General features: G+C 50.8%; 1 protein-coding gene across 3 annotated transcripts in view; it reads right to left on the reverse strand.

The window, feature by feature from the left end:
* The window catches only part of CCDC57 (coiled-coil domain containing 57), a 108,585-nt gene that overhangs the window by 47,066 nt on the left and 35,414 nt on the right, over positions 1–26,105 (reverse strand). For all 3 annotated transcript variants that reach the window (XM_040244888.1, XM_040244889.1, XM_040244890.1), the window contains exons 8-15: positions 25,845–26,003; positions 23,425–23,587; positions 22,887–23,021; positions 19,059–19,281; positions 18,324–18,473; positions 14,334–14,434; positions 11,152–11,352; positions 5,696–5,882 (exon numbers count right to left, since the gene is read on the reverse strand). In XM_040244888.1, coding sequence (XP_040100822.1) covers positions 5,696–5,882; positions 11,152–11,352; positions 14,334–14,434; positions 18,324–18,473; positions 19,059–19,281; positions 22,887–23,021; positions 23,425–23,587; positions 25,845–26,003 — 1,319 coding nt within the window. The remainder of the gene's footprint in view (positions 1–5,695; positions 5,883–11,151; positions 11,353–14,333; positions 14,435–18,323; positions 18,474–19,058; positions 19,282–22,886; positions 23,022–23,424; positions 23,588–25,844; positions 26,004–26,105) is intronic.

Here is a 26,105-nt window from a genome sequence, read left to right on the forward strand (position 1 = left end):
CACTCTATGACATGCTGGAAAAGGCTAAACTACAGAGACAGGGAAAAGATGAGTGGTTGTCAGAGGGCAGGAGGGAGAGAAGGTGACCAGGTGGAGCGCACAAGGTTTAAACCCACAGAACATACACCATGAAGGTGAACCCTGATGTAAAACTGCAGGACTCTGGGTGATGCTCTGTCAAGGCAGTTTCACTGATTGCAATGAATCTACCATCTAGAGTGGATGTGGGCTCAGCAAGAAAGAACATGCTTGCAGTGCAGGAGACCGCCTGCAATGCAGCAGACTTGCATTCCATCTCTGGGTCTGGAAGATCCCCTGGAGGAGGAAGTGGCAATCTACTGCAGTAGTCCTGCCTGGGAAATCCCAAGGAGAGAGGAGTCTGGCGGGCTACAGTCTATGGGGTTGCAAAGAGTCGGACATGACTTAGCAACTAAACCGCACCAAGTAAATGTGGATAACGGGAGGTGTGAGTGTGCAGGGCAGGGAGTGTATGGGAAGTCTGTTGTCTCCTGCTCAGTTTTGCTGTGAATCTAAAATTACTTGCCCTCCAAAATAAAGTCTTCCAAAATTGTCAGATGTTAGGATCCTGATAACCAGCACTCTAAAGAATCCCAGCTGTGTACTGGATTAAGAAAACATCACAGGCTGTTCCAGTTTTGGGGAAAAGGAGAATTGACAGCAGGAGGAAGAACAAAGTAGGGGAGAGGTGGGCCAAGTTGAAGTCCACTTGGTCTGGCCTCATGGCCTGTCCTTTCCTGGTCTTCCATTCTGCAGGCCGGCTCAGGCTGTACTGGCATCTGTCGTGGTCTTGGCCTTACCCCCAGCAGATGGTGTGCTGGCCTCTGTCTCAGAGGTGAGGGGTGAGCACCTGCAGGTAGGCTCATGGGAGTGCAAATGGGGCTGGGACCCATGAGGACAGGTGACGCGCCAGCATCGCCACCTACCCACTTACTTAGAGATGAGATAGGAGAGTGAAATTCTGAGTCAGGGCCACATGCCCAATCACACAAGTCTGCCTGTCTAAAAGTACAGATCTGAACTACATGAGCCTGCCTGTCCGTAAATGCAGATCTTAAGGCCTGGAACTGGAGAAGGGGGGATGTGGCTGGGACAGGAGCCTGATCCCAGGCCGTGGGGGAAGCAGGATGAAACCAGGGCCAGTGAAGGGGCGGCTCCGCCAGCTCCCTGGGAGATGAAGTCCGCCCAGAGGCAGACAGGTGAGGACAAGCCCTGGGGTTGACCCTGCCTGGTGGTGCTGGAACCAGAGGGAGCCCAAGTGGGCATGGCTCTGCCCTGGCTGGATGGTCTCGCATTTTCAATATTGTCAAGTGATGATAACATACTTCTGTCATGGTTGGTCACTCTGTACCACTTAATGACCACAGTCACACGATTGATGACCTGGATAAATCAGCTGTTAAAAAACATGCAGATAGACCAGCCTTGGTCACAACCTTTGCTGTCTCCCTATGTGGGAGAGCAGAAACCTACCGCCATATGGTATTGGGGGAGGGTGGCCTTCCCAAAGGGAACCAATGGAGTGTGCTGGGCATTCTTAAAATAGTTTTTTCTTTTTAAAATTAATTAATTTGGCTGTTCCGGGTCTTCATTGCTTCATGCAGGCTTTTTCTAGTTGCAGAGAGTTTGGGGGCTACTCTCTAGTTGCTACGCTCGGTCTTCTCATTGCGGTGGCTTCTCTTGTTGTGGAACATGGGCTCTAGAGCATGTGGGCTCAGTAGTTGTGGCTCCAGAGCACAGGCTCAGAAGTTGCGGACACGGGCTTAGTTGCTCCGGGGCATGTGGGATCCTCCCAGACTGGGATCAAACCTGTGTCCCCTGCCTTGCAAGGCGGATTCTTAACCATTGGACCACCAGGGAAGCCCTGTGCTGGGCATTCTTATAAGCCACCATGATGCACAAGTTCACAGAGCAAACCCCTCACCCCTCGCCTCTCATCTACTATCCTCCTCGAAGTGTTAGGACAGAGGTGCTTCCTGCCAGCCTGCCCTCTGTGTGCACACGTGCACACACTGTGTATTTTCACCTGGGCTCAGAGCATACTGTTCTGTGGGCTGCTCTTCTCATAGGCTGACCTGCCTGGGCTGGCACACACATCATGTAGTCTAGTCAGCAGGCTGAGCCTGGTCCAAAGAGTGTCCAAGCCCACGAGGAAACAACACAAAGTGAGGAGTTTTGAAGTCATTTGGAAGGGCCACATTTTATTGTACTTGACAAAATAATTATCCACAGTGGACTGGAGCTGAAGGGCGAAACGGGCTGTCTCTCTTGTTTGAGAAGTGCCGTGCAGAGATGGTGCCCAATGGGGATGCGGGAGACCCGTGGGCATGCAAGCGGCCCACACGCTCTCTTTTTAAAAATGTGCTTACTTATTTTTGGCTGTGCTGGGTCTTTGTAGCTGTGAGTGGACATTTTCTTGTTGCAATGTGCAGGCTTACTGCAGTGGTTTCTCTTGTTGCAGCGCACAGGCTCTAGGTTGCACAGGCTTCAGCAGTTACGGTGTGTGGGCTCAGAAGTTGCAGTTCATGGGCTCCAGAGTGCGGGTTCAAGAGTTGTGTGGCAGGGGCTTAGATGCCTCGTGGCATGCGAAGTCTTCCCGGACCAGGGATTGAATCCATGCCCCCGTATTGGCAAGGGGACGGGACCAGCAGGGAAGTCCACCCCATATGCCCTTGAGGGTTAAAGTAGCATCCACGGTCCAATTCCAATGTCCCACACAAGGACCCCTAGACCTTCCTTAATTGCTTTCTTACTGTAACAAAAAACACCGCCAAACATCCTTGCATATGCATCTTCTTCAGATTTGTGAGAAAATATTTTAAAAAGATCTCTAGGGGAAGATTTGCATATTCAAAGGGTATGATGATTTTAAAAGTTGTGAGATGCCGGCAAACTGCCCTCCGAGAGGCCTCCAATGACAGCTCCTGCGATGGGACTTTTTATTCTGGGCGTGAACTCAGCGCTGACTTACTTGCCCTCTTCAGACTCCTGCAGAGGCAAGTGGCATCCACACCCTTGTCACATCTGGGGATTTCTCCTGGAAGCTCCATCCAGCAATCAGCCTGTCATCAGTGAATGCCCATGTTGGGTACTGATTCTTTTTTATCTGTCAGGTATGTTGCAAATATTTCTCCCATCTGTTATTTGTCTTTTATCTTTGTGTACGATGTCTTTTTCTTACAGGTGTTTTAGGATGTGATGACATCAACTCTGTTGATTTTTGCCTTTCCCACCTCTAGGTGGTTTTAGACATTTTTTTTTTTTTACCGTTATTTAGGGAAGCCTTCATCATACAAAGGTGAAATGAGCCAGTGTGTGCACAGCCAATGGGGAAAGGGCAGTTTGAGCAGAATCCCACATCCCTGCACATATGGAAGTCTTAGGAAATGAAAGAGCGATAACCAGAGACGCAGACGAAAACAGTTACAGGCCACTATGTGCTGCTCTATGGTAGTATTTGAAAGACTAGGGACTTTGGAGAGATTTCCAGCAAAATGCACATGTCTAGAATTGATCCAAGAAGAGGCAGAAAATTGATACAGACAGATCACCAGAAAAGAAAAACAGAAGATATTACTAAAAGTCTACCACTAATGAAAACAGCAGGCATGGAAGGTTCTACTGCTGAGGTCTCTAACTGTCAGAGAAGGCTGCAAACCTGGCCGCGAGGAGTGTGTAGTTTTCTCTGACATTGGGAGGCACCGGAGGGCAGGCCTGGCAATGGAGGATCGGCTCCTTTGTTGGATGGGTGGGCGGATGGATGGATGCGGGGTAGATGGGTTGAGAGACGTGTGAATGTGTCAGTGAGTGGATGCTGGACAGAGAGGTAGGTGGATGACTCACTTACATACTTGGTGGCTGTGAGGCCAGCTGATTAGACTAGGAATTCACCATGAGGGGAAAGACAGGTTCACTGGAATAAAAGGTCAGAGGGGGAGGGAGGCATGGCTGTGCCTCCCTCTGGAAGCCTCGGCGGCTGGAAGGGCAACTGAGCAGTGGCAGGGCTTGGCACAGAGGCCAAGGTCAAGGAGAAGCAAGGTTCAGATGTGGGAGGGAACGCAGTGGAATTAAGAAATCGAACTGTAAGTGAATGGAGGCCATGAAATGACAGGCGTGTGGGGCGGGGAGCACATACACGGCGTGGCCTTTAAAAGTAAAAACAGGGTTTTTAGTGAACTTGGCAGAAGATGGCCCAGAAGTGCCTCTAGGGAACAAGCAAAGCCAAACCTTCCCCTTCAACTTGTGGAGCAGAAGGAGGACTGAACGGAAGGAGGGCTTTGTCCAACGGGTCCCAGGGGAAGGAGCCAGCTCCGTGAAAGATGCCCACTGTTGCTGCTGGCACACTGATGACATCTAGAAATACACTGAGCACTGCTCACCCTTCTTCTTTCAGGGGTGGGTTCTTAGAAGGACAGAGCCTCTGAAGGAAGTCTCGCCTAGGTCCCCTACCCACAAAAGGTGGATGTGTACAGGTGGATCACTTCACATGGATGGTTTGGTTGACCTCTGTGTCTCGGGCACCTGGCACATAGCAGCCACTCAGCAAGATGTCTGCTGAAAACACAAGTGACTTGTCTGCTCCTCCTTAGATTTTCCAGGGTCTTCCACACCCTCTCCTCTCAGTTCCGCAGTCTCCTTTGTGCTCCCAAGTCCAACTTCCAATCACTTGGTCATTTCAGGAGTCAACATATTAAGGCTAAATATTAATGTATTCAAAACAATATTCTCGTTCACGCAGGTATGTGCTGGGGAGAGACCAGGGTGGATGTTCTGTCCTGTCTCCTCCCCTTCAGTGGGAAGTGCTTTCTGGACACTGCAGTGGTTGGGGGTGAGAAGGAGCCCGGAGGGAAGCCGGGGCTCTCGTTAGCCGAGAGAAGCATTTTGTGGATACCCTGTTGCTCTGAGCACTTTTCAGGCACACTGGGGCACTCTGCCTCCAGTAGGAAATGCAAGTCAGAGACCTTGCTCCTAAAGTTGGTGAGCTGTCATGGAGAGAGGGGTGGCTTAGTTTCACATCAACAACAAGGTGAAATCCCAAAGACCCGAGATTTGGAGATCATCATAGTTACTCAAAGCTGTGGCTGGGAAAGGACAGAGGCAGGAGCCACAGAAGGTGAGGGGGAGGCTGCGAGAAAGGGGCCGGTGCCTTGGCTGCAGGAAAACCAAGGGGTTTAAAAGCAGGGAGGCTGGTGCGCTGAGACGCCAGGAGAGGCTCAACATCTAGTAGCTCTAGTGGGTTAATCGTGGGACCTCAGGCCCAGTCCATGGGTCCCTTTCTCAGGAACCAGCACCCAAGACCCCCACGATGGGCAGCCTGGGCGTCTGCAGCTCACGGTCCGGGCTTTGGCCGCACTGCACACACTGCCGCCTTTATCCTGAGGAGGCCAAGGCTGTGGCTGGCCTGGGAACACGGCAGCCTTTGCTGCCACCACAAAGCCGCATAGAAACACCAGCTGCTTCGCTAACCTGTGGCATTTTTCTCATAAAATGCTGCCAGAGGGGTGGGTTCACAGGACTCTCACTGCAGAGATCAAACCAAGTCCTGTCTGTTCTTCCTTCTGTCCCCACCCCCAGCCTGGACTGGGCCTCCCCTGCCCAGCCCTCCTCGGGCCAGCCCTCCCCTGCACCCTGCACCTCCATTCCCAGGGCAGGGGTGGAGTGGGGGGGAATGACCCACCGGTGAGGTGCCCCAGCTCCGCTCGCAGCCGGTTTCCCAGCTCCAGGAGCTGCTCCTTCTCCAGGCGCAGCCGCAGGATCTTCCTGGCAGCCTCCTTGAGCTTCCTCTGGAGTCGGGGCACAGACAGGACCTGCAGGGGCTGCGTCCCATGGTCCTCTGTCCCTGCGGGTCCGCCGTCTGCAGGAACCTGCAAACAAACCCACACGGCAGAGACCATCAGACGAGCCTGGGGTTGTAGGGGGCGGTAGGAGGAAGTGGGAGTGAGGGTGCAGACGGCGGGAGCCACGGCCTGACCAACTGTCCCAGAACCCACACCACTGGGTGACGTCCCTCCAGCCCAACAGACAAACCTGCGTCCCTGCAACATGACGCAGCCACAGCAGCCTTCGCTCTCATTGGGGGTGGGGGAGGGGGTGGGGGCGGGGCGGGAAGTGGGGGGAAGTATGTGATGAAGGTTGTCAAAGCTCCCAGGCCAAGGCTTGCCTGCCCTTGCTTACTCTCTCGCTCCCCCACCCCCTCACCACCAGTGCTTCTGTGTCTTTCCAGTAAAGACAACGAGGAAGCAGCCCAGGCCCGGGACCCATGAGGGCTACACATGTGATCACCGCCTCCTCTGCTGGCCCCTCTGTCATAGGCTGGGTGCCTGCTGTCTGTCTGGTGTGGAAGGGGGCCGGCGGAGACCCGAAGTGAGGCCCGTGAAGGTAACCCAGCCTCGGTTACTCTTTCTCCAGCCCTGGACATCTGTGCAGCCGGGCCCCTCTCCAGTGCCCCCTCTGCCCTCACTCGCTCAGCACGTTGCTTCCCCTGCCTCCTCTCTGACTTCATCTGTCCAGACTCCTAACTCAGACACTTTCTCCACCTGTCCTTCAGACTTCCCTCAACCATCACAGGCTGGCCCAGGTTTTCCACTGTCCTGACCCTGACGAGAGTGCAGAGAGAAAGCAAAGGAGGCCAAAGCCAGGAGCAGTGGCTGCCTGTGGGCCAGGAGGTAGTCCCGGGAAAAACACCCAGGGTCTGAGCCCCCTTGCTCGGGTGGCACCATGTGGCCCTTCAGTCTACCACTGGCCCAGCTGTCCCATTTCCCACTATCCCATGGTCCAACCCATGTGTGTGGCTCTTACACACACATGCTGTCCCACCTAGAGGGGTTTTTGGAACGGGGTGGGGTATGGGGGAAAGAGAAAGGGAAAAAGAAGAATGTGTGTGGCTGCCTTTGTGCCGGGCAGGGGCCCAGGAAGAGCCAGTGGTGTCCAAGGCCCCGAGGGAAGCAGGTGGCCTACTTAAGCATGGCTATCGCTAACACCTATGAAAAGCTGCACTGCTGACCCAGCCAAGAGAACTGGCGCCAGAACGAGGAACCTGCTCTGTGTCCCTGGAACAGACCAGCACACCCTGTCCTGGCCCAGTTTCCTGGTGAGTCTTTTCAGGGCTGGCATGCACCTGTGCCCTCCTATGGCCTTGGAGCCACGGTGATTGCACAGCAGTGCCTCCAGCACATGCCTGGCATGTGGCGTGAAGGGGGCATATGGAGGTGAGATGGCAAAGGGAACATCAGAGAAAGGCCTTGGCTCAGGGCCTCTCAAGGGCACAGCGCCAGGACTGGTGGGAGACATGGAGTGTGAATTCACACACGGGCTGCACAGGCCCCAGGTGGCTGACATGATGACCCCTTTGGAAAGTCATACAGCCTCCAGGGGTGCAGCCCTGGGCTTGGGGTACCAGCCCGGTCAATTCTCCAGGCTTGGTCCCTCTCTACAGAGATATGCTGTAGGATTATCTTGTGTTATCTGAAGTAAAATCCTGAAAACAGAGACTTTCCAAACCTCAGAACACTTAGAAATCTAAAAATCTCTTCAAAAGCAGCACCCCTGTACCACCACTCCATCCCACCCCTCACCCCGCGCCCAGCAAAGATGGCCGTTGGCCTGAGCCGAGGAACCGACGCTGCCCAGGCCGTGGCAGCACTCCGGGCTGGGGAGTCCTGATCTTGATTGGTCCATGTTCTTTCACACAGTGACCGCACGCGATGAGCAGGGGGCTGCAGCTGGGGCCCCGCTCTTAAGCTCAGTTCCTGGTAAGATGAAGCTTATTTTGATGACTCTACAGCCTCAGCCAACAGTGACACAATGCTACAATGACCTGAAACACCTAGGAGCTTCTGCACTGCTACATTCAGGGGCCGAGGTCCCACCCTGTGACGGCCACATCCGCCTGCCCCTACCTTGCTCGGCTGCCAGTCCCAGCATCTTGGCCAGAATCCACGCAGCAGAGGGGAAGCTTGAGGACTCCTAATGACTCTGTTCCCAAGGGAAGGGAGTGCCTGGGCTCCCCCATGCCCCACCCCCTCCCGAGAAGCCCTGTGGGGAGGCTGAGGACCAGGGAGAAGCAGTGGGGCTCCAGCAGGAGGGAGAGCAGCGCCGGGAGCCAGCACTGCCCCCTAGTGGTCGAAGCCGGGAGAAGCCCAGTAGGCATCTTGGGGTCTGGGCAGAGGGGCCCACGGGAGGGAGGGGTCTCAGTGAGCAGATAAACAGGGAAGTGTGACCATGCAGCCTGAGGGGAGCTCCGCCGTCTGCAGGGTCCTTCTGGGTTGGAAGTCTGGACTTGATGTGGCAGAATCTCATCCCCAGGGAGAAGCTGCAGGGGTGGCCTGAGGCCCCATGCCCCTGTCTCACTGCTGGTGCTTCCTCCCCTCTCCACATACATCTCTCTCTGAACCATCTGAGGGTGAGTTGGAGACACTGCACCCCTTTATGCCCCGATACTTCAGTTTGTACTTTCTAAAAGTAGGGACATTTTCTTAGTAATCAGTTAAGAAAGCTGCCCAGATGGCTGACCCAACCCGTCTCGAAAGCTGCACAGTCTCTTAGGGGTGCAAAGGTTGAGGGGGTGGGGGAGCGGCTAGGCCATCCTTTCTCTAGGCTTGGTCCTCCTCTATAGGAACATGGCAGAAGTTTTACAGGGCCATGGCATTATGACCTAATGTACAGTCCACAGGCACCTCCATCAGCTCCCCAGAGGATATTCTTTATGGCCTGTTTCTCCTGCCTGGGGTCCATGTCCTGGGTCCCCTCAGTCCTTGACAGAATGCTCTCAACAGGACAGGCTGCATGTTTAGAGTCCCTCGCTCAGGATCTGTCCAAAATCTCATACTTGGGAGCCAGGAGTGAGGCTGTCCCTCTCCTGTCCATTGGCCCATGATGTCTGTCTGTCCCAGTGTTGGCAAAGGAAGCTGATCCCTTGGAAGTGGTGTCCACAGGCTGCCGCACTGGAAAGTTACTGTCTTCCCTTCACAATAAGAAGAACTTGTGGGGAGACTCATAAACAGCTTGTCTAGAATTTCAGCATCCACTGAACTTTCCCACGGGCACTCCCTTCACATCCTTGGCTGATGTTCTAACTAAGAAAGAGTTTCCCTCTCTCCTTCCTTCCCTTGTCAGCTTACTTGCATCAGCATGAATGTAAATTTTGGTAGGCAAGTTATAACTGTGACTTAATGATTGATTTGTCTGGATCTGGTCAGTGGGAGCCCTTTATGCTGGCTCCTGGCCCCTTGTCATGTCTCTGCGGCGGTGGAATTGGCCTCTTACCCTGGTTCTTCTCTACCGAGCAAGAAGTTCAGGAATGTGATCTAGGCACTGGCTGTGTGCTCACCCACCCTGGGGAGCCACTGTTCCTTGGCTCCCAGTGGATGGAGCCAGGATGTGTGAACACCCCTTTCTTCAAAGTAACCCACGAGTTTAACCTGGTGACTCCAACCCCAATTTGTGCCCCAGAGGTACCTCAGCCCTCCCCACCACCGTTTCCCCAAGTCTTGGAAGCCTGATGCCCACAACCTCTTCTCTGGGCACCCAACACACAGCTGGGCAATTACAAGTGGAGCCTGGATTGGGTGGGCCTAGTCTGGGCCAAGGGTTTCCTGTATGTCCAATTTTTCACCCTAGGAGTGACCTCACCAAGGTCATGGGACATCTAGACCTGGAAGGAGGTAGGACCCTGACAGCTGTGCAGAAACTACTAGACCCAGAGAGTTCACTCAACACCCACCCTGGGAGAACAGCCATGGGCCTCAAGTTGCTTCAGATCCCAGGCTGTCTGCCAAGAGATAAGTACCTCAACTTTAATTTCCACTCATTTGCAGGGTTTCTTCCTCTTTCGCTCAAAGCAGGTGGGGTCAGTGAGTTCTGTGAGGGCTGCTAACAAGGGAGCTACGAGGGCCACTGGGGCTGCAGCAAGCCCCTGGCAGCATCCTGAGCAGCCATGGCTGTGGCAGGAGAGCAGACACGTCACCGCTGGCGACTGCTGCCCAGCTGGGCCTGGAGCCGCTGGACTTGACTCCTGAGATGCAGGGCTGTGGAAATGTCTGAGGTTCCTGGGGATGGCATCCACCTACCCATGGCACAGAGGGTTCGCTTTCCACTTCCAGTGTCCCTACAGCTCAGACTCCCTCTGCCTCCCCCTCACCAGCCCCTAAAGACACTCCTCACGTTTGCCTCCGCCAAGGCACAGCAGCCCCCACCGTGTTCACTGGGCCAGACAGCGTCCTGGGCTGCATATTCTCCCTTCGAGGCCCTTCACAGCCCCCGATAGTAGGTCCTGGAGTTGGGTCCCCCGTGTGTCCCTAAGTCACTCTCCTAGCTTGGTCTGTGGGATGAAAGCCACTCAGCAGGGGGTGGGGTGGGTGGGGAATACAGTCAATGCTGTTTCTGCCCGAGGACTCTCAGCACCTTCCGGACGTCATCTTATTGTCCCTAACACCTCCCACTTACGACTGTCACCATCTGCAAACAGGTGACACGGGTAACTGCAGGTCACCATCTGTGATCGCAGGTACCTGACAGGTCTCAGGAGGTGTGTCACCTGACGTCCTGTGACAAAAGCCATTCTTTGCAGCATTTCTATAACGGTGTTCAGGAAGCGGGAAAGTAGCCTGTCTGGTAGGCACGCAGGGAAAACGTGCTGTGGTAGAACTCACGCCCTGGCCTGGGACCTTGGCCTAAACCCAACCACGGAACTGGAGGGGTGCCAAGGGCCTGACCGGGACCAGGACACTAGGTGGCCTGGTGGCCAATGCTCCAGGCAATATCTCAAACACTCTGAGAAGCTCATGAGATACACAGGGTCCACCCTGGGGGTCCTCTGGAAGGAAAAGTCACCTTGTTACATCCATTTCAGGGCTTCCCAGGCCCTTGAAGCACATGGTCAAGGCCTCCTGTTCCAGAGGACACAGAATGGCCCCCTTCATGTGTGCAGGCTCCCTACATGGTTTTAAATGAGGGATCTCAGCGACCTGCAGGACAAGGGCATGGTGGCAGCCCTTTACGGCGTCTGCAGAGAACAGCCCAGACAAAGCCAGCCCAGCCAGGGAAGAAGAGGGAGGGAGGAGAGGGCTCCCCACTGGCCAAGACCACACCCCAGACCAGTCCCGCACAGGATGCAGAGCACCACGGGGCACCCACCTCTTCTCCAACAGCTGCACTATCTGAGGCTTTTGGTTGCTGCCTGCCGGCAGCGCCCCGACTTTCCTTCCTAGCTGACCCCAGATGCTTCTCCAGCTCGGCCACCTGCTTCTGCAGCTGCAGAGCCTCCAGATGCACCTGGTCCAGCTCGTGGAGAAGCTCTCGCTGGATGGTGTCCACGTCCAGGGGTTCCTGCAGCACCTGGGGGGCCATTTTAGAGGCAAAGTTAGGAAGGAGGCAAGCTCTGGGAGGGGTCTGGGACAGATCAGCAGGGAGGACTGGGAAGCAGGAGAAGGGAGGTACTAGGTGGCAGAAAGTCCAGAAAGATCAGAAGGACACATGCTGGTCAGCCTTCCCTCTCTGGCTCAACTCCAAGCTCCGTAGGACTGCGTCCCCACAACCGAGCCACTGCACTCCTGCATGAGCAGCCTGGGTCAGCTGCAGGGTGGCCGGGAGGAACATGAGCAGAGTCCAGGCCAGAACTCTGGGGCCACCCTGTCCTTTAGCTGCCTCTCTGGACATCTGCTCTCCCGGCATAAAGAGGAAAAACAGGCAAAAAGAAAGACACACTTCTCTACAACCTCAACTTTCCCATTTTATTCTCAGGAAGATAAGATACCATCTTCCTATTCTGGAGGCTTCCACCTGGTGGCTCAGCTGATAAAGAGTCTGCCTTAATGCAGGAGACCTGGGTTTAATCCCTGAGTCAGGAAGATTCCCTGGAAAAGGGAACGGTAACCCATTTCAGTATTTTTGTCTAGAGAATTCCATGGAAAGAGGAGCCTGGCAGGTCACAGTTCATGGGATTACAGAGTCGGACATGACTGAGTGACTAACACTTTCCTGTTCCAGGGATTTCAATAACGACTTTGTAAATGAATACTTTATTCTTTGTCACATACACCAAAAAAGGTGATCATCTGATAAACAAACACTGTTGCTGCTGCTGCTAAGTCGCTTCAGTCATGTCTGACTCTGTGCGACCCCACAGACGGCAGCCCACAGGTTCCCCCGTCCCTGGGATTCTCCAGGCAAGAACACTGGAGTGGGCTGCCATTTCCTTCTCCAATGCATGAAAGTGAAAAATGAAAGTGAAGTCACTCAGTCGTGTCCAAGTAAAAACAAACAGAAAACACTTTAGGGTAGACATTTTCCCTCAGGACAATCAAATAATCTGTGATTACCAAGACAAAATCAAAAGTTCTTATTTACATATTTATTTCCTGATTGTAGCTTGTGGGGCGTGTGAAATCCTCATGGTGGGGCAGAACTGGGAAAGGGCACAGATCTGAAGGACCCCTGCCCTCATATGTGACACAGGTCTGCAATCCCAGAAAGAGAAAAGCTGTCAAGTTCATTTCCACTGCAATAGCACAACTGCTCTTCAGTCAAGATAAGGCATCTGATTTCCAGGCACTGCCTGCTCCCCACAGAAGACAGAAAGTTCCGAGCAATGTCTGTCACTAGCCAGGAGTCCTGTTCCACAGAAGACGCAGAGTCTGTAGGATGGTGTAACCTACATACTTATGGACTTGAAAGGACGTGGGAAAAGGGCCCCATGGGAAAGAAACACCACAAGGCAACATGGACGTGTGACGCCACCAACATCAGCAGTGAGAGCTGTGCTCCCAGGGACATCATGAAGACCATGAAAAGCTAAGGCAGGGAATGGGAGGAAAAGTCTGCAAATCACGTATCTGACCGGAGACTCGAACCCAGAAAATACAAAGAACTCTGATAATTCAACAGTGAGACGACAAACAGCCCAATTAAAAATGGACAGAGGATACTCATGGACATTTCTTCAAAAAAGACACACAAATGGCTGATAAGCACATGGAAACATGCTCAACGTCATTTTTTATCAGTTCAGTTCAGTTGTTCGGTCATGTCTGACTCGTTGCCACCCCATTTCTTTTATCAAGAAAATGCAAATGGGTCACAGCGAGGTCCACCTCAAACCTGCTAGGATGCTAGAGTCAAAAAGACAGAAAGCAGTTGCTGCTGGTGAGGAAGTGAGACACGGAGGCCCTCGTGCACCTTCTGGGAGTGGAAAGTGCGCAGCCAACTGTGGAAGTGTTTAGCGGTTCTCCAGAAAGTTAAATGTAGAATTACCCTGCGACCAGGGATTCCACTCCTTTGCGTCTACCTGGAATAACTGAAACAGACGCTTGGACAGATAGGAGTCCACCACAGTGACAGCAGCCAAATGGCGGAAGCAACCCAAGTGTCCGGCAGATGAGTGGGTACACTGAACGTGGGGTTCTTAAGAGGAAGTTCCGACTGCTGCTTCCATATCGATGAACCCTGAGGACGGTATGCTGAGTGAAAGCAGCCAGTCACAGAAGAACAAATACTGGGTGATTTCACTCATAGGAGGCTCCCAGAGGAGCCGGCTTCACAGAGACCAGAAGAGTAGAGTTTACCAGGGCTGGGGGCAGGAAACAGGGAGTTAAGTGTTCAATGGGAACAGAGTTTCTGTTCAAATGATAAAAATGTCCTATTGGGAATAGACCCTGGTGATGGGTACACAATACTGTGAATATACTTAATGTTACTGAATTGTACATGCAAAAACGTCAAATTTTGTTTTGTATATTTTACCAGAATTAAAAAAAAAACACTACACAAAAGAGGTATCACGAGATAATAGCAATAAAGCGCAGGCTGGGTCAGCAGCCCCAGGTGCCAGGGTGGAGATGCACTGGAGTTTGTCCAGTCGTCCCACCTCCACAGGAAGGAGGGGGTCACCCCAGCACCTGCTTACAACCTGTCCCCCGGAAGGCAGGGCCGAGGGGACTGCAAGGGCCGGCACTGGGCGAAGCATCTGGGGTCACAGACAGTGGAGACCAGCACATGCTGTTGCCATAGCTCAGTGCTTGGGCTTGACGTGAGTCCCTGGACTCGCCCAGCACACCCTGGGTGGGCAGAGACAGGCCCTGCGTGTCAACGGCCAGCACTGTCCCCCCTGCCCTGGACTCCCCTCTGTCGTCGACCCGGTCCTCACCGTGTGCCTCCCAGGGACACATGAGAGGCGAGCCAGCTGCTCCCAGCAATAACCCCGTCCTCACAGGGAGCCGGAGGCACAGAGAGGCCACAGCAGATTCCTGGGGTTCACTGCCACCCCGGCAGTGCCCTCAGCTGGGAGACCTACGCAGTCAAGCATCAGAGGGTGGCCATACCTTCTGTCTCAGTCGTGCCACCAGGAAGCTCAGGAGATGCGCTCTGTCTCCAAGCCTTCTGAGTGCCAGTCCCATGGACGCTCTATCAACTGGCACAGCTCCTCCTGCAGAAAGAGTGATTTTGTCAGAATAACATTCCTACCATCCTGGGGCAGCTTCCAACTGCCTGCTGTTGCCTTGAGAAGGACATCTGTGGTATCCAGGGCAGAGGTGCATAGGTATGTTCTTCTCTGCCCTCCTCCAAGGATGGCTACTTGTCACTGCTGGTCCACTGGGACACTGAAGACATTCTAAAGCTAAGTAGATGCAGCTGGGTGCCCACAAGGACTGAGACGAGATGCACATGAAGAACAAACTTTATGCCAATAAAACAGGAGTCTTTGCAGAAGAAAAATCCAGCTTTACCAGCTAGTGTCTGTTAGAGGCCGACCTGTGTTGACTCCTAGTCATTTGGCTAGGAATAACGAAAATGTCCACACAATCCACAGGTCAAAGAAGAAATCACAGTGGCTATTAGAAATTACTTTGAACCAAATTACCATAAAAGCACGGCTTATCAAAACTTAAGGAATGCATCTAAAGCTGTCCTTTCCAAAGTATTTATAGCCACAGAAGATTTTTTTAGAAAAGAAGGATGAAAGATAAATGAGCTGAATGTCCATTTCAAAAATGAGGGAAAAAGCAAATAAGGTAGAAGAAAGGACAGAATAAGCCAGTATTAGATGCACTGGAGAACGAAATGGCAACCCACTCTAGTGTTCTTGCCTGGAGAATCCCAGGGATGGGGGAGCCTTGTGGGCTGCCGTCTATGGGGTCGCACAGAGTCGGACACGACTGAAGCGACTTAGCAGCAGCAGCAGATGCTGAGGAAACACAAAACAATGTGTAATAGCGGATGACACAATGCTCAAAACATCCATGACAGAATCCAAAATCACTCATACCAACAACAAGGAAGATTGCACCTTGAATGATAAAAGACCATATCAAGAAGACAGATTAAAGCAATTCCAACAGGCAATATAATACAGTCTCAAAACAAATGGAATATTGGAAGTTTCAGCAAAGGTATGAAAAAAAAATTTTTTTAATGGAAATTTTAGAACCGAAACCATAATAAAAATTTCACTGGATGGGCTCAACAGAAGAAAGAATTGGTGAATTTGAAGAAAAAACAGAAAATTTCCAATCTGAACAACAGAGAAAACAGATTGGAAACAGACAGACAGAGCCTCAGTGACCCAGGGGAGAAAAACAAAAGTTCTAATACTCTTGCCATTGGAGTCCAAAAAGGAAGGACAGTGTGGAGCTAAAAAAAATACTTGAAGTAATGGTTGAAAACTTCTCAAATTTGGTTCAGTTTCAATGCCAAAATGATAAGTCAAGGAAATCTATGCCCAGACCATCATAATCAGATTTCTGAAACTAAAGACAAACTTTGAAAGCAGGCAGAAAGAAATGATTGAAAGGCAATAGACTTCTCATCAGAAACAATCATCTGATTTCTCCCCAGAAGAAAATGGTTTAAGTGCTGAAAGCAAAGAACTATAAACTCATAATTTTATACCAGTGAGTATACTCTTCAGGTGAAACAAAGACATCTCGGATGTAGGAACACCTTGTGAGTCTGTCACGGCAGCCTTGCTGAAAAGGATCTGCTGAAACAAGTGCTTCAGACAGAAGGAACCTAGAATCAAGAAAGAGTCACAGAAAGGATAAGGATTCAAGGAAAGAATGGACCATACCTCTCCTCCTGAGTTTTTAAAATTATGTTTGACAGTTGAAAGCAAAAATGAGAATCCTGTCTGATGTTGTTCTCAATGTACACAGGGGTGGTATTTGCAACAAGAAATGGGGTGTTTAGGCCTGACTAGTGGTAAGATCCCCACATTCCACTTGCAATTGCAAAGTGCTGACACTAGGTGACCGTGATAAGTAAGTATACTGTAATTCCTGGGGAAAACACTAGAAAAAGTACCTAAAGAGATAAGACCAAAAAACCAGATCAAAATAGAACACTAAATAATGTTCAAGTGGGGTCGCAAAGAGTCGGACACGACTGAGTGACTGAACTGAACTGAACTGAACCCAGTGGAGGCAGAATCATGACAAACAACACAGATTTGTATTACAATGGGAATAGGAAGAAATTTCCTTAATCTGACACAAAAAAGTAATGATTAAACTTAAAAGTGTTGAAAATTCTTCTCTGGGATCAGGAAGAAAGTCAGCTATGATCAACATCAGAATAAAGAGTTCAGTCAGGGGGAAATAATGTAAGGAAAAAAAAAAGTAAAAGATATCAGCACTGGAAAAGCCAAAAGTAAGACTTCCACTACCTGGGACAAGATGACTATATAGGCAGAGTGTCCTGCCTGCCTTTTTCTTTCCTTCCTGAAAAATCGAGCCCATAAATCATCAGATGGGCAGCTGGAAGTTACCCTCCGGGGCTGATCTGCCTGAGAGCTGCAATCCAGCTGGTGAGGGAATTGGGATGGAGGGCAGCCTGGCTCGGCTGTCAGAGCCAGGGTGGGCCTGGGTCAAAGGGTGGGGCCTCTGTGTGGGAAAAGGCCTCCGTCCATGCAAGGGAGGGTGCTCACACCTAAGAACTGGATGGAAGAAGTAACGTACGGAGGACAAGGAGTCAGGCTTCTTGTTGGAAAAGGAAGTTAAGAGAAATGGAAGTGGAGACCAGAAAAAGCCTGTAAGGCTGGACCAACCATAGAGGAACAGACTGATGAATAAATTTGTCTTAAACACTATGAATTTCTGTTGCCTTAGGAGATGGATCCAAAAAAATACTGCTAAGGTTTATGCAGAGGGTTCTGCCTATAAGTTTTCTTCTAGGAGTTTTATGATTTCTGGCCTCACATTTAGGTCTTTAATCCATTTTGAGTTTATTTTTATACGTAGTGTTATAGAATGTTCTAATTTTGCTATTTTACATGTAGCTAGCTGTCCAGTCTTCCCAGCACCACTTATTGAAGAGACTTTCTTCTCCCCATTGCATATTCTTGACTCCTTGATCACAGAATGAAATTTGGCCATTTGCAACAACATGGATGGACCAGAAGGGCATTATGCTAAGTGAAATAAGTCAGAGAAAGATAAACACAGTATGATGTCTATGTGTGAAATCTAAAAAATATAACTAGTAATATAAAGAAAAAGAAACAGACTCACAGACACAGAGAATAAACTAACGCTTAATGTGTGGAAAGGGAAGCAGGGAGGGGTGAGATAATGGTAGAGAATTTAGAAGTACAAACCATTACGTATAAAGTAAGTAAGATACAAGGACATACTGCACAGGAGATGGCTCACTGTGCAGTGTGGGCAGGAACCAGAGCAATGGCTCTCTCAGCTGCTAGTTCAGTTTTCAGTCGCCCAGTCGTGTCCGACTCTTTGCGACCCCAGGAATCGCAGCATGCCAGGCCTCCCTGTCCATCACCAACTCCCGGAGTTCACTCAAACTCATGTCCATCGAGTCGGTGATGCCATCCAACCATCTCATCCTCTGGGGTCCCCTTCTCCTCCTGCCCCCAATCCCTCCCAGCATCAGGGTCTTTCCAATGAGTCAACTCTTCACATGAGGTGGCCAAAGTATTGGAGTTTCAGCTTTAGCATCAGTCCTTCCAAAGAATACCCAGGACTGATCTCCTTTAGAATGGACTGGTTGGATCTCCTTGCAAGGGACTCTCAATAGTCTTCTCCAACACCACAGTTCAAAAGCTGCTAATGGGGGAGGAAATGATGTGAACAGTCTGGTCTGACCATCAACCAAAACAAACTGCTGCTCAAAAGGAAGTCAGATGAGAATACACACTTGTAATTCCACTTATCTGAAAATTCAGCCATAGGGTGAGGAATCAGGAGAGTGGCTGGCTCAGCAGGAGGAGGTGGGGTCCTGGGCGGCACCTTTGTAACGTCTCCTCGGGCTGTGTTACTGGGAAGTCATTAGAGCACACAACACGAGACGAGGACACTCACCGGTGGTATGTGCGGAGGCCGGGACGCTGGGTTGAGCGCAAGCACGGGACAAGGATGTCTTCGAAGGTTCTAACACATCTAGTTGCTCCTCCAGTGTTTTAAATTTATGCTTTAGATTTTGCATTTCTGCTTCAAGGGCCAGAACGTAACCTTCCAAAAAACACAGTAAACACATAGGCAGGGGTGTTTACACTCTCACCCTTTATCTACCTCCTGCGCCCACCCCGTCCAACCCTCAAGACTGTCCCATGCTGTCTGTGTGTCGCCAGCTCGCCATGCTCTCCGAGTAGGCCCCATTATCAGGAGCCCTCAGTCCTGTGATCCCTGATGCAGACTTGACAATCCCATCCTGAGCGCAGCCGTCAGAGGTGCTGCCCCTCCACTCACCATCCTTTGAGTCCCTGCCCTGAACAGCAGGAGGTGAGGCCACCTCTGTGGCTCGGGACGCTCCCCCGAGGAAAGGCCTGGTCCTCCAGGAGAGAGGAGTGCCAACTAGCCCCTGGTCCAAGTCTGTCTCTGGTTTTCCTATGTGTCACGTGTGCATCCTTCCGTTTTTCCCTCCACGAACCAATACAAAGTTTTTATTGTACAAAAAAAATATGCCTTAAGATCCTTTCTCTTGGAGGGAAAGCAGCTGTCATACTCTGGGGGATGCTCATTTTTAAGATTCCAAGTGAAGCCTATTTACAGACCCAGTAGAGATGACTCCTCATCTCCCCTCTCCCCCTTGCTCACCAGGAACCACAGAATCCGCTGCTGCCTTTGGGTCAGGCTGGTTTGTTTGTGAGGTCTCCCCTCCTAACCGGGCAGCAGGAAGAATCTGGTCACTTAGAGCTTCCATTTCTTTCCTCATTTGTGCAATAACATTTCGCAAACTTGTGTTCTGCTCTTTTAGCTGCTGGATCTCACTAGACGGAAAACTTTTATTGATTTCTTCTCCTTGATACCTTAGAGGCCTCTGCCAAATACAGAAAAAAGAAAAAGAAAATGGTTAGAGCCAAGAACCAGTGATTCCCTTGTGCGTCTGAGGCTGGCTGTGTCTGTGTCTGCCAGCACCCTCCAGCCCCCCGTCCCTGCTGCCCCTCATGTGTCCTGGAGGTGGGTAATGTTGGCAGAACTATGAAAAGACCACTGTTTTTCAAAGATAATTTTTATTGACAGATTTGGGGACTTTCTTTTTAGTCAAAAACCCATTATTCACCCATTAGGGGGCAGTTATTTTAAAAAAAAGAGAGAGAAAAAAAAAAAAAGAGAGAGAGAGAGAGACTTCCCTGGGGGTCTGGTGGCTAAGACTGTGCTCCCAATGGAGTGGGCCTGGGTTCAATCCCTGGTCAGGGAACTAGATCCCACATGGTGCAACTAAGACCCAGTGTAGCCACATAAAATAAATAAATATAACAAAAGATGGACAATGACAAGTGTTGGTGAGGATGTGGAGAAAATGGAACCCTTGTACACTGTAAAAGGTAAAAGTACTCGGTGGTTTGTAAATTTAAGATGTAACACAGTGCAGCTGCTGTGGAAAACAATCTGGCTGTTCCTCAACAAAGTAAACACAGAGCTATTACATAAGCCAGCAAGTCCCCTCTTGGATACAGACCTGAGAGAAGTGAAAACACAGATCCACACAGAAACCTGCAGACATGTCTGGAGCAGCATTAATCATAGTAGCCAAAATGGAAACATCCAAATGTCCACCAACAGATGATGGACAAAGAGAACACCATGAAACATTATATAGCCATAAAAAGGAATGACGTTCTGACACACACTACAACATGGATGGAACATGAAAACATCATGCTGAGTGATAGTCGAGGACTTTATCGCATAAATATACTCCAGGATTTAAAAAAAATATGAAAAAACAGAAATAGAAGATATCAAAAAGAACAAAATAGCATCTACAGAGATGAAAATATATTGTCTGAAGGAAAAATTCACTGGACAGGATGGGATTAAGAGCAGATAAGATACTACAGGAGGAAAGGCTAAGTGAACATAAACACAGAGCAGTAGAAAGCCTTCAAACTCAAGAACAGAGTGAAAGACAAAAGAACAAGTAACAGCAGAGCTCTAACGACTGCAGAACAATGTGAAGCAGACAGACACGAACACAGATCAATGAGGGGATGGAAAAGGATGCAGAACGTGTTGGCAAAAAAATTTCAAATTTGATGAAAACCTAAGTACACAGATCCAAAAAGTTCAACAAACCCAAAGTAAGATAAACACAAAGAAAGTCACACCAAAGAGCACATCATGGTCAAACTGTTTAAAAACAGTGATGAAGGAAATCTCTTAAAAACCACCAGAGGAAAAAAGGCACATTACATTCCTGCGGAAGGACAAATAAAAGAAACTGCCAACTTCTCATAAGAACCAATGACTTCCTACTAAGATACCATGCTGAGAGGTCGGGCCACAGAGTTGAGCTGGGGTGAACGTTGGGCCAGCTTTATTCCAGAGAGCACTAGGGTGAACTAATGTTGTAAAATTTCTGCAGTGGTATATATTACTTTTGTTTCCAAAGTGAAGCTATTTCTTCCGTTACCGCTAGTCCCCAGCTTTTCAAGCTGCCTCTGGCTCCGCTATGCACCTGCTTGCCTCCTTCCAGCCACTGCTCTGGCCCCACTGCTGCTCTTCAGGCTCTTCCGTCCATGGGATTTGCCAGGCAAGAGTACTGGAGTGGGTTGCTATTGCCTTACTACTCCTCCTGCAAACATCCAACCTCCCTCTTTGTGCCCACTGGGCCATTCGCTCAGGCAGACAGTAGAGTGGTCAGGGCTGTGCCAACTGGCCGGCACTGTTCACATTCTCCCTCTGCCACCTGTGGGGAAGGGACCACCCCTCTTAGGGCCTCAGCTTCCTTGTCCTGAACAACAGGATCCACCTCAAAGTTGCAGTGCAGCCCATTCCCAAGGTGAATCTTCTGTCCCTGTGGCTGTGGCTGCGTTTGCTGTAGCAGCCTGCCTGGCAGTGGTGCCTTGGTCTCTGTGGGGTGATCACTCCGGCCCCGCCGACGCGCCATCATCGAAACTAGTGCCAAGCAAAGAGGAAGCTGTGGCCACAGCCAAGAGGCTGCCTGTCTGTGCACTGCAATCAGTGGTGGGCTCAGCGCTTCCCAGGAAGCGCCGTGTCTTCCTCCCTGAGCAGCCTCTGTCTCGGCTTCAGTGCACGACAGACCCCCTGCTGCTCCTACTTAGTGTCTGCCAAGGGCCCACCTCTACAGGACTCAGCACCAACTGCCGCCTGCCAGCCGACATCCGCCGCCTTACCAGGCCACACCCTTAACCTGGTCACAGTATTAAGGCCCTGAAGGGGGGACACAGGTGTTTTGCTATTATCTGGAGGATTCCAGACTTCACTCCTCTGGGTCAACAGAAACTTGCACAGCATCCTCCACCACCTCAGGTCCCTGCTTGGTAAGAAGGCCACATCTCTGTGTTAAGACCACCAGGCCAGCTCACCTTCACTGGTGTCCGAGGTGCTGCTCTGCCACGCCCCCTCATGTTGCCTCCAGGGCCCCCTGTACAGAACAGAGGTGCACATCCCCCCCCACTCTGCATGCAGCACTTGTTTCTGACCCCTCAGCCATTTCTAAGGTTCCTGTTCACTTAACAAGACAACTAGCTGCTGACAGGCCTCCCTGACCAGCTGAGCTGGTGCTTGGAGACAAATGTCTTCTTGTAATTGCCAGCCTGGCGGTAAAATACAAAAAAGAAAAATTTGGGTAGGGAGGCTTATTAATAAAAACAACAAAAAAGAAGCATTTGTTTTCTGTCTAGAGAAGGCACCCATGCAAAAACCACCAGTGATGAGTCCCCAGAACCATAGGTGACCCTGGAGACTAGGGTTGGCCCCTCCTTTCCTCCTGGGAACACCAGTGCTCCCAAGCCTGACCACTGGCTGAGTGTGAATCTTCCCAGAGGTTTGTTAACAGACACACCTTCCAGAGCTTGACCCCTAGGGCATCAGGCCTAGTATGTCCTGCTGGGATGCTCTCATGTGACCTTAATTAATCATCCATCTTAATTAATCATATCCATAAAGACCCTATTTCCAAGGAAGGTTGCACCCTGAGGCACCAGGACTAGAATACACCTTTCGGGGCCACCACTCACCCTGGGGTCGTCCCATTGTCGGTGTCAGGCTCTGGCTGGCACACAGCAGCACGGGAGTCTGTGCTTTTTGAGAGGAACGGCCATCGTCACATATCGAATGGCTCAGTCACCACATGTGAAGAAGCGTGTTTTGGGATAAAGCTCTGACCTTTTGGTTCTCTGTGTTACCGTCTGCCATGGTACAATATCTGAATTTGAGGTTTTTTGATATTTCAGATACTAAAGACACAAAGAAGATTGAGTGCAGATTCCCATTAGCAGGTTGAGCCTTGGTCTCACCTTGTGTGAACAGTCATCTTAAAAGAAACATGGCTGCAAAGATCTACCTCCAGTGCTGATTCTATTTGGCGTGTTTCCCTCTGGCTGGGGTAACGGGTATCTCCAAGGGGCCCGGGAGGAAGAGCTGCAAGGGAGACTCAGGAGGAGGGCGGCCCCTCACCTGCGCCTCCTCCTCAGGGAGCAGCCCACGTGTCCGCAGAGCCTGCAGGGCCTGGTCTCTCTCTCGGGTCACGGCCTTCAGCAACACCTCTCGGTCACACAGCCGCCGCTCTGTCTCCTGGAGCTTGGCAACAACCTGGGGAAAACACAGACTCAGTTCACCTTGGGGGGATCAGAAGGGAGCGGTGCCACTTTCAAGGTCCAGACCAGCTCCCTACCCTGCTGGGAAGCAGAGAGCAGACACGAGGGTGAGAAACCCCAGGAAATATGTGGCTGTCAGAGCCAGAGGAGCCCAGCAAATGCTGGGGCAACCTATGCATCCAGCTCCAGAGGCAGCTGCCTGGCCATTAGAGAAAGGCTGTGGGCAGGGACTCATCACTGCAAGTCCTGCTGTTATAAACCAAACTGCTCAGTGAGGCCAACTGCCTTCAAGTGCAAAGGATAACTTGGTGAGGGCCCAAGCCAGCTCCATGCTGCAGTGGACATACCCAGCCCTTCCTTCTGCAGAAAGAAGTCAGACAGCCCAGGGGAGTGCAGACCTGATCTCGGGCCGTTGTCAGGCCCTGAATCAAGTCCTCGGCCTGCTGGTACTGCTCCCGCTCGACACCTTTGCAGCGGCGCTGCCAGTCCAGCTCTAGCTGCACCTTGTCACGCTCCAGGCTCTGCTCCCTCTCTACCGCTAGAGACAGCTGCTGTTTGTACCTGTGGGGGTAAAAAGTGCCAACATTAACACTGTCCTGAGGTCCCTTTGGGCTGTGATGTAGCTGAGATGGGAGGTGTCCCTCCTGGGCTCCCTGGCCAGCCATGTTCACGGGCTCAGCCGACACCTTCACACAGGCCCAGGTTCAGAGGGGAGCAGGCGGCCGGGCCGCCCAGTCCTGAGAAACTCAGCACCATAGGAGATGAGGTCAAACTCAGTAAGAGACAGGAAGAAAGCCAGCAAACTCAGACAAACAAGAAAACAGCCGCACTAGAGAAGTGCGGGAGGGTTCCCAGCAGAGCACACAGAGCTGGAGGATCAACAATAAGCTGAAAGGTCAAACGTAACTCAGTGTCCATCTACTGGGGGTTGGGAGAGATCAGAATGGAAGGAGGAAAGAACCACGCAAGTAGGAGGAACTGGTAGGCTCCGCCAGTCAGCACAGTGTCCTTAAGAATCATCAGAGGATGCCCAGGTGCCCAGTGGAGACCCTGGCGTGCGTGTGGCACCAGGGCTAGACTGGCCCTCGCGGGAGATCTCACGTGCACGTGTGTGCTCAGTCACGCCTGACTCGCTGTGGCCCCGGACAGCAGCCTGCCCGGCCCCTCAGTCCACGGGATTACGGTATTTTCCAGGCAAGAATCCTGGAGTGGGCTGCCATTTCCCCGTCCAAGGATCGGACTGGAGGGACCAGATCTCCGTGTCTCCTGCATTGGCAGGTGGATTCTCTACCACTGAGTCACAGAGAGACCCTAGAGCCACCATAACAAAGATTTAAAGCAACCTTTAAAGGATTAAGCTGCTCTGCCGCCGCTGCTGCTGCTGCTAAGTCATTTCAGTTGTGTCCGACTCTTATCGACCCCATGGACTGCAGCCTACCAGGCTCCTCCATCCATGGGATGTTCCAGCAAGACTACTGGAGTGGGGTGCCATTGCCTTCTCCGAGCTGCTCAGCGGGACTAACTAATTAACTACCTACAGCTGAGCAGCAGGGGCCTGTGAAAGGAAGACGACCAACCCAGAGGCCTGCTGACACAGTGGCCACATATCTGACAGCCATGGACAGCTGTGACATGTGTAAAGCAGCTCCTGTAAATATGTTCAGAGATTAAAAGCAACCACACACACAGTGAGGAGATTAATGAAAAGTAAAATGTGTGAAATAAAAACTTCACCAGCTTTGGGACTTCCTTAATGGTTCATGTGGCTAAGACTGTGCTCCCAATGCAGGGTGCCCGGGTTCGATCCCTGCTCAGGGAACTAGATCCCACATGCCACAACAAAAGATCCTGCATGCTGCATCTAAGACCCAGTGTAGCCAAATAAGTAAATAAAAATACCAACCCCCTGCAAAAAAACCCCTCACCCGTCTTTCTAGCAGATGAGACCTTGTGGGGAAAGTCTTAGAAGCTAGCAAAAGAACATCAGATTAAAGCAAAGAAAAGAGAAGAAAGACAATAATAAGGATAAGAATAGATACTGAAGTTGAAAACCAAAAAACCACTGAAAAAAAGTCAAAGAAACCACACGCTGGCTCTTTGGAACGATCTGTAAAATGGATAAATCTCTAGACTGATGAGAAGAAAAGAGAAAATACGTATCATCAATATGAAGAAGGGGAGAGGACCTTGTTACAGACTTTACACATATTAGAGAGACAGTAAAGAAATACTATAGACAAGTTCATGTCAGTAAAGTCAACAATTAGATGAAATGAACAAACTCATTGAAAGACACAAATTACCAAGTGACACATGCACAAAATAGAAAATAGAAAATCTGAAGGTTCAAATAAATATCCAAAGAAACCAGACACAAAAGAGTATAAACCGTCAGATTCTATGCAGATGAAATTCCAGAACAGGAGAAACCCACAGTGGCAGAGAGCAGTCCACAGGGTGCCAGGGAGGGAGGGGACTTTGGGCGATGGAAGGGTTTTACATGATGATGGTGCTGGTGGCTGTACCACATACTTAAGTGTGTACTTGTTAAGATTCATCAACTGTACAGTTAAAATGGGTACATTTATTATATTTCAATGATTCCTTAGAAGAGAGAATATTATCTTTACTCAAGTGTTTGTTCTGGCTGATAGGAAAAGACACCAAGACACTAGAACAAATCAGAACTCAGAGATGATTCCTGACATGGGACGAAATAGCCCTGGTGCAGACTGGGAACTGTGCTCTGTGGGAAAGACCACCTCTGACCACCCACCCTGCTGCCCCCATCTTCGCCCTCTTCCTCCATCACACACACCTTCCAATATCCTGCTGGCATCTGGTCAGCTGTGCCTTCAGCTTCATCTCCTCTTCCTGCAGTGACTGAACCTGAAGGTCTTTGGAGATCATCTCCTTGGATAACTGAGCAATCTGGGCATCCCAGCTAGACTTTAGAGCTGATGCATCTTCCCGAAGTCTAAACCAAGAAGGGAAGCGACGTGAATTTGGGCGTGGTTCTCACCCAAGCTCTCTTTTACAACACACACACACACACACACACACACACACACACACACAC

This window comes from Oryx dammah, unplaced genomic scaffold (assembly GCF_014754425.2).
Source record: "Oryx dammah isolate SB20612 unplaced genomic scaffold, SCBI_Odam_1.1 HiC_scaffold_8, whole genome shotgun sequence".
Classification (NCBI taxonomy): Eukaryota; Metazoa; Chordata; class Mammalia; order Artiodactyla; family Bovidae; genus Oryx; species Oryx dammah.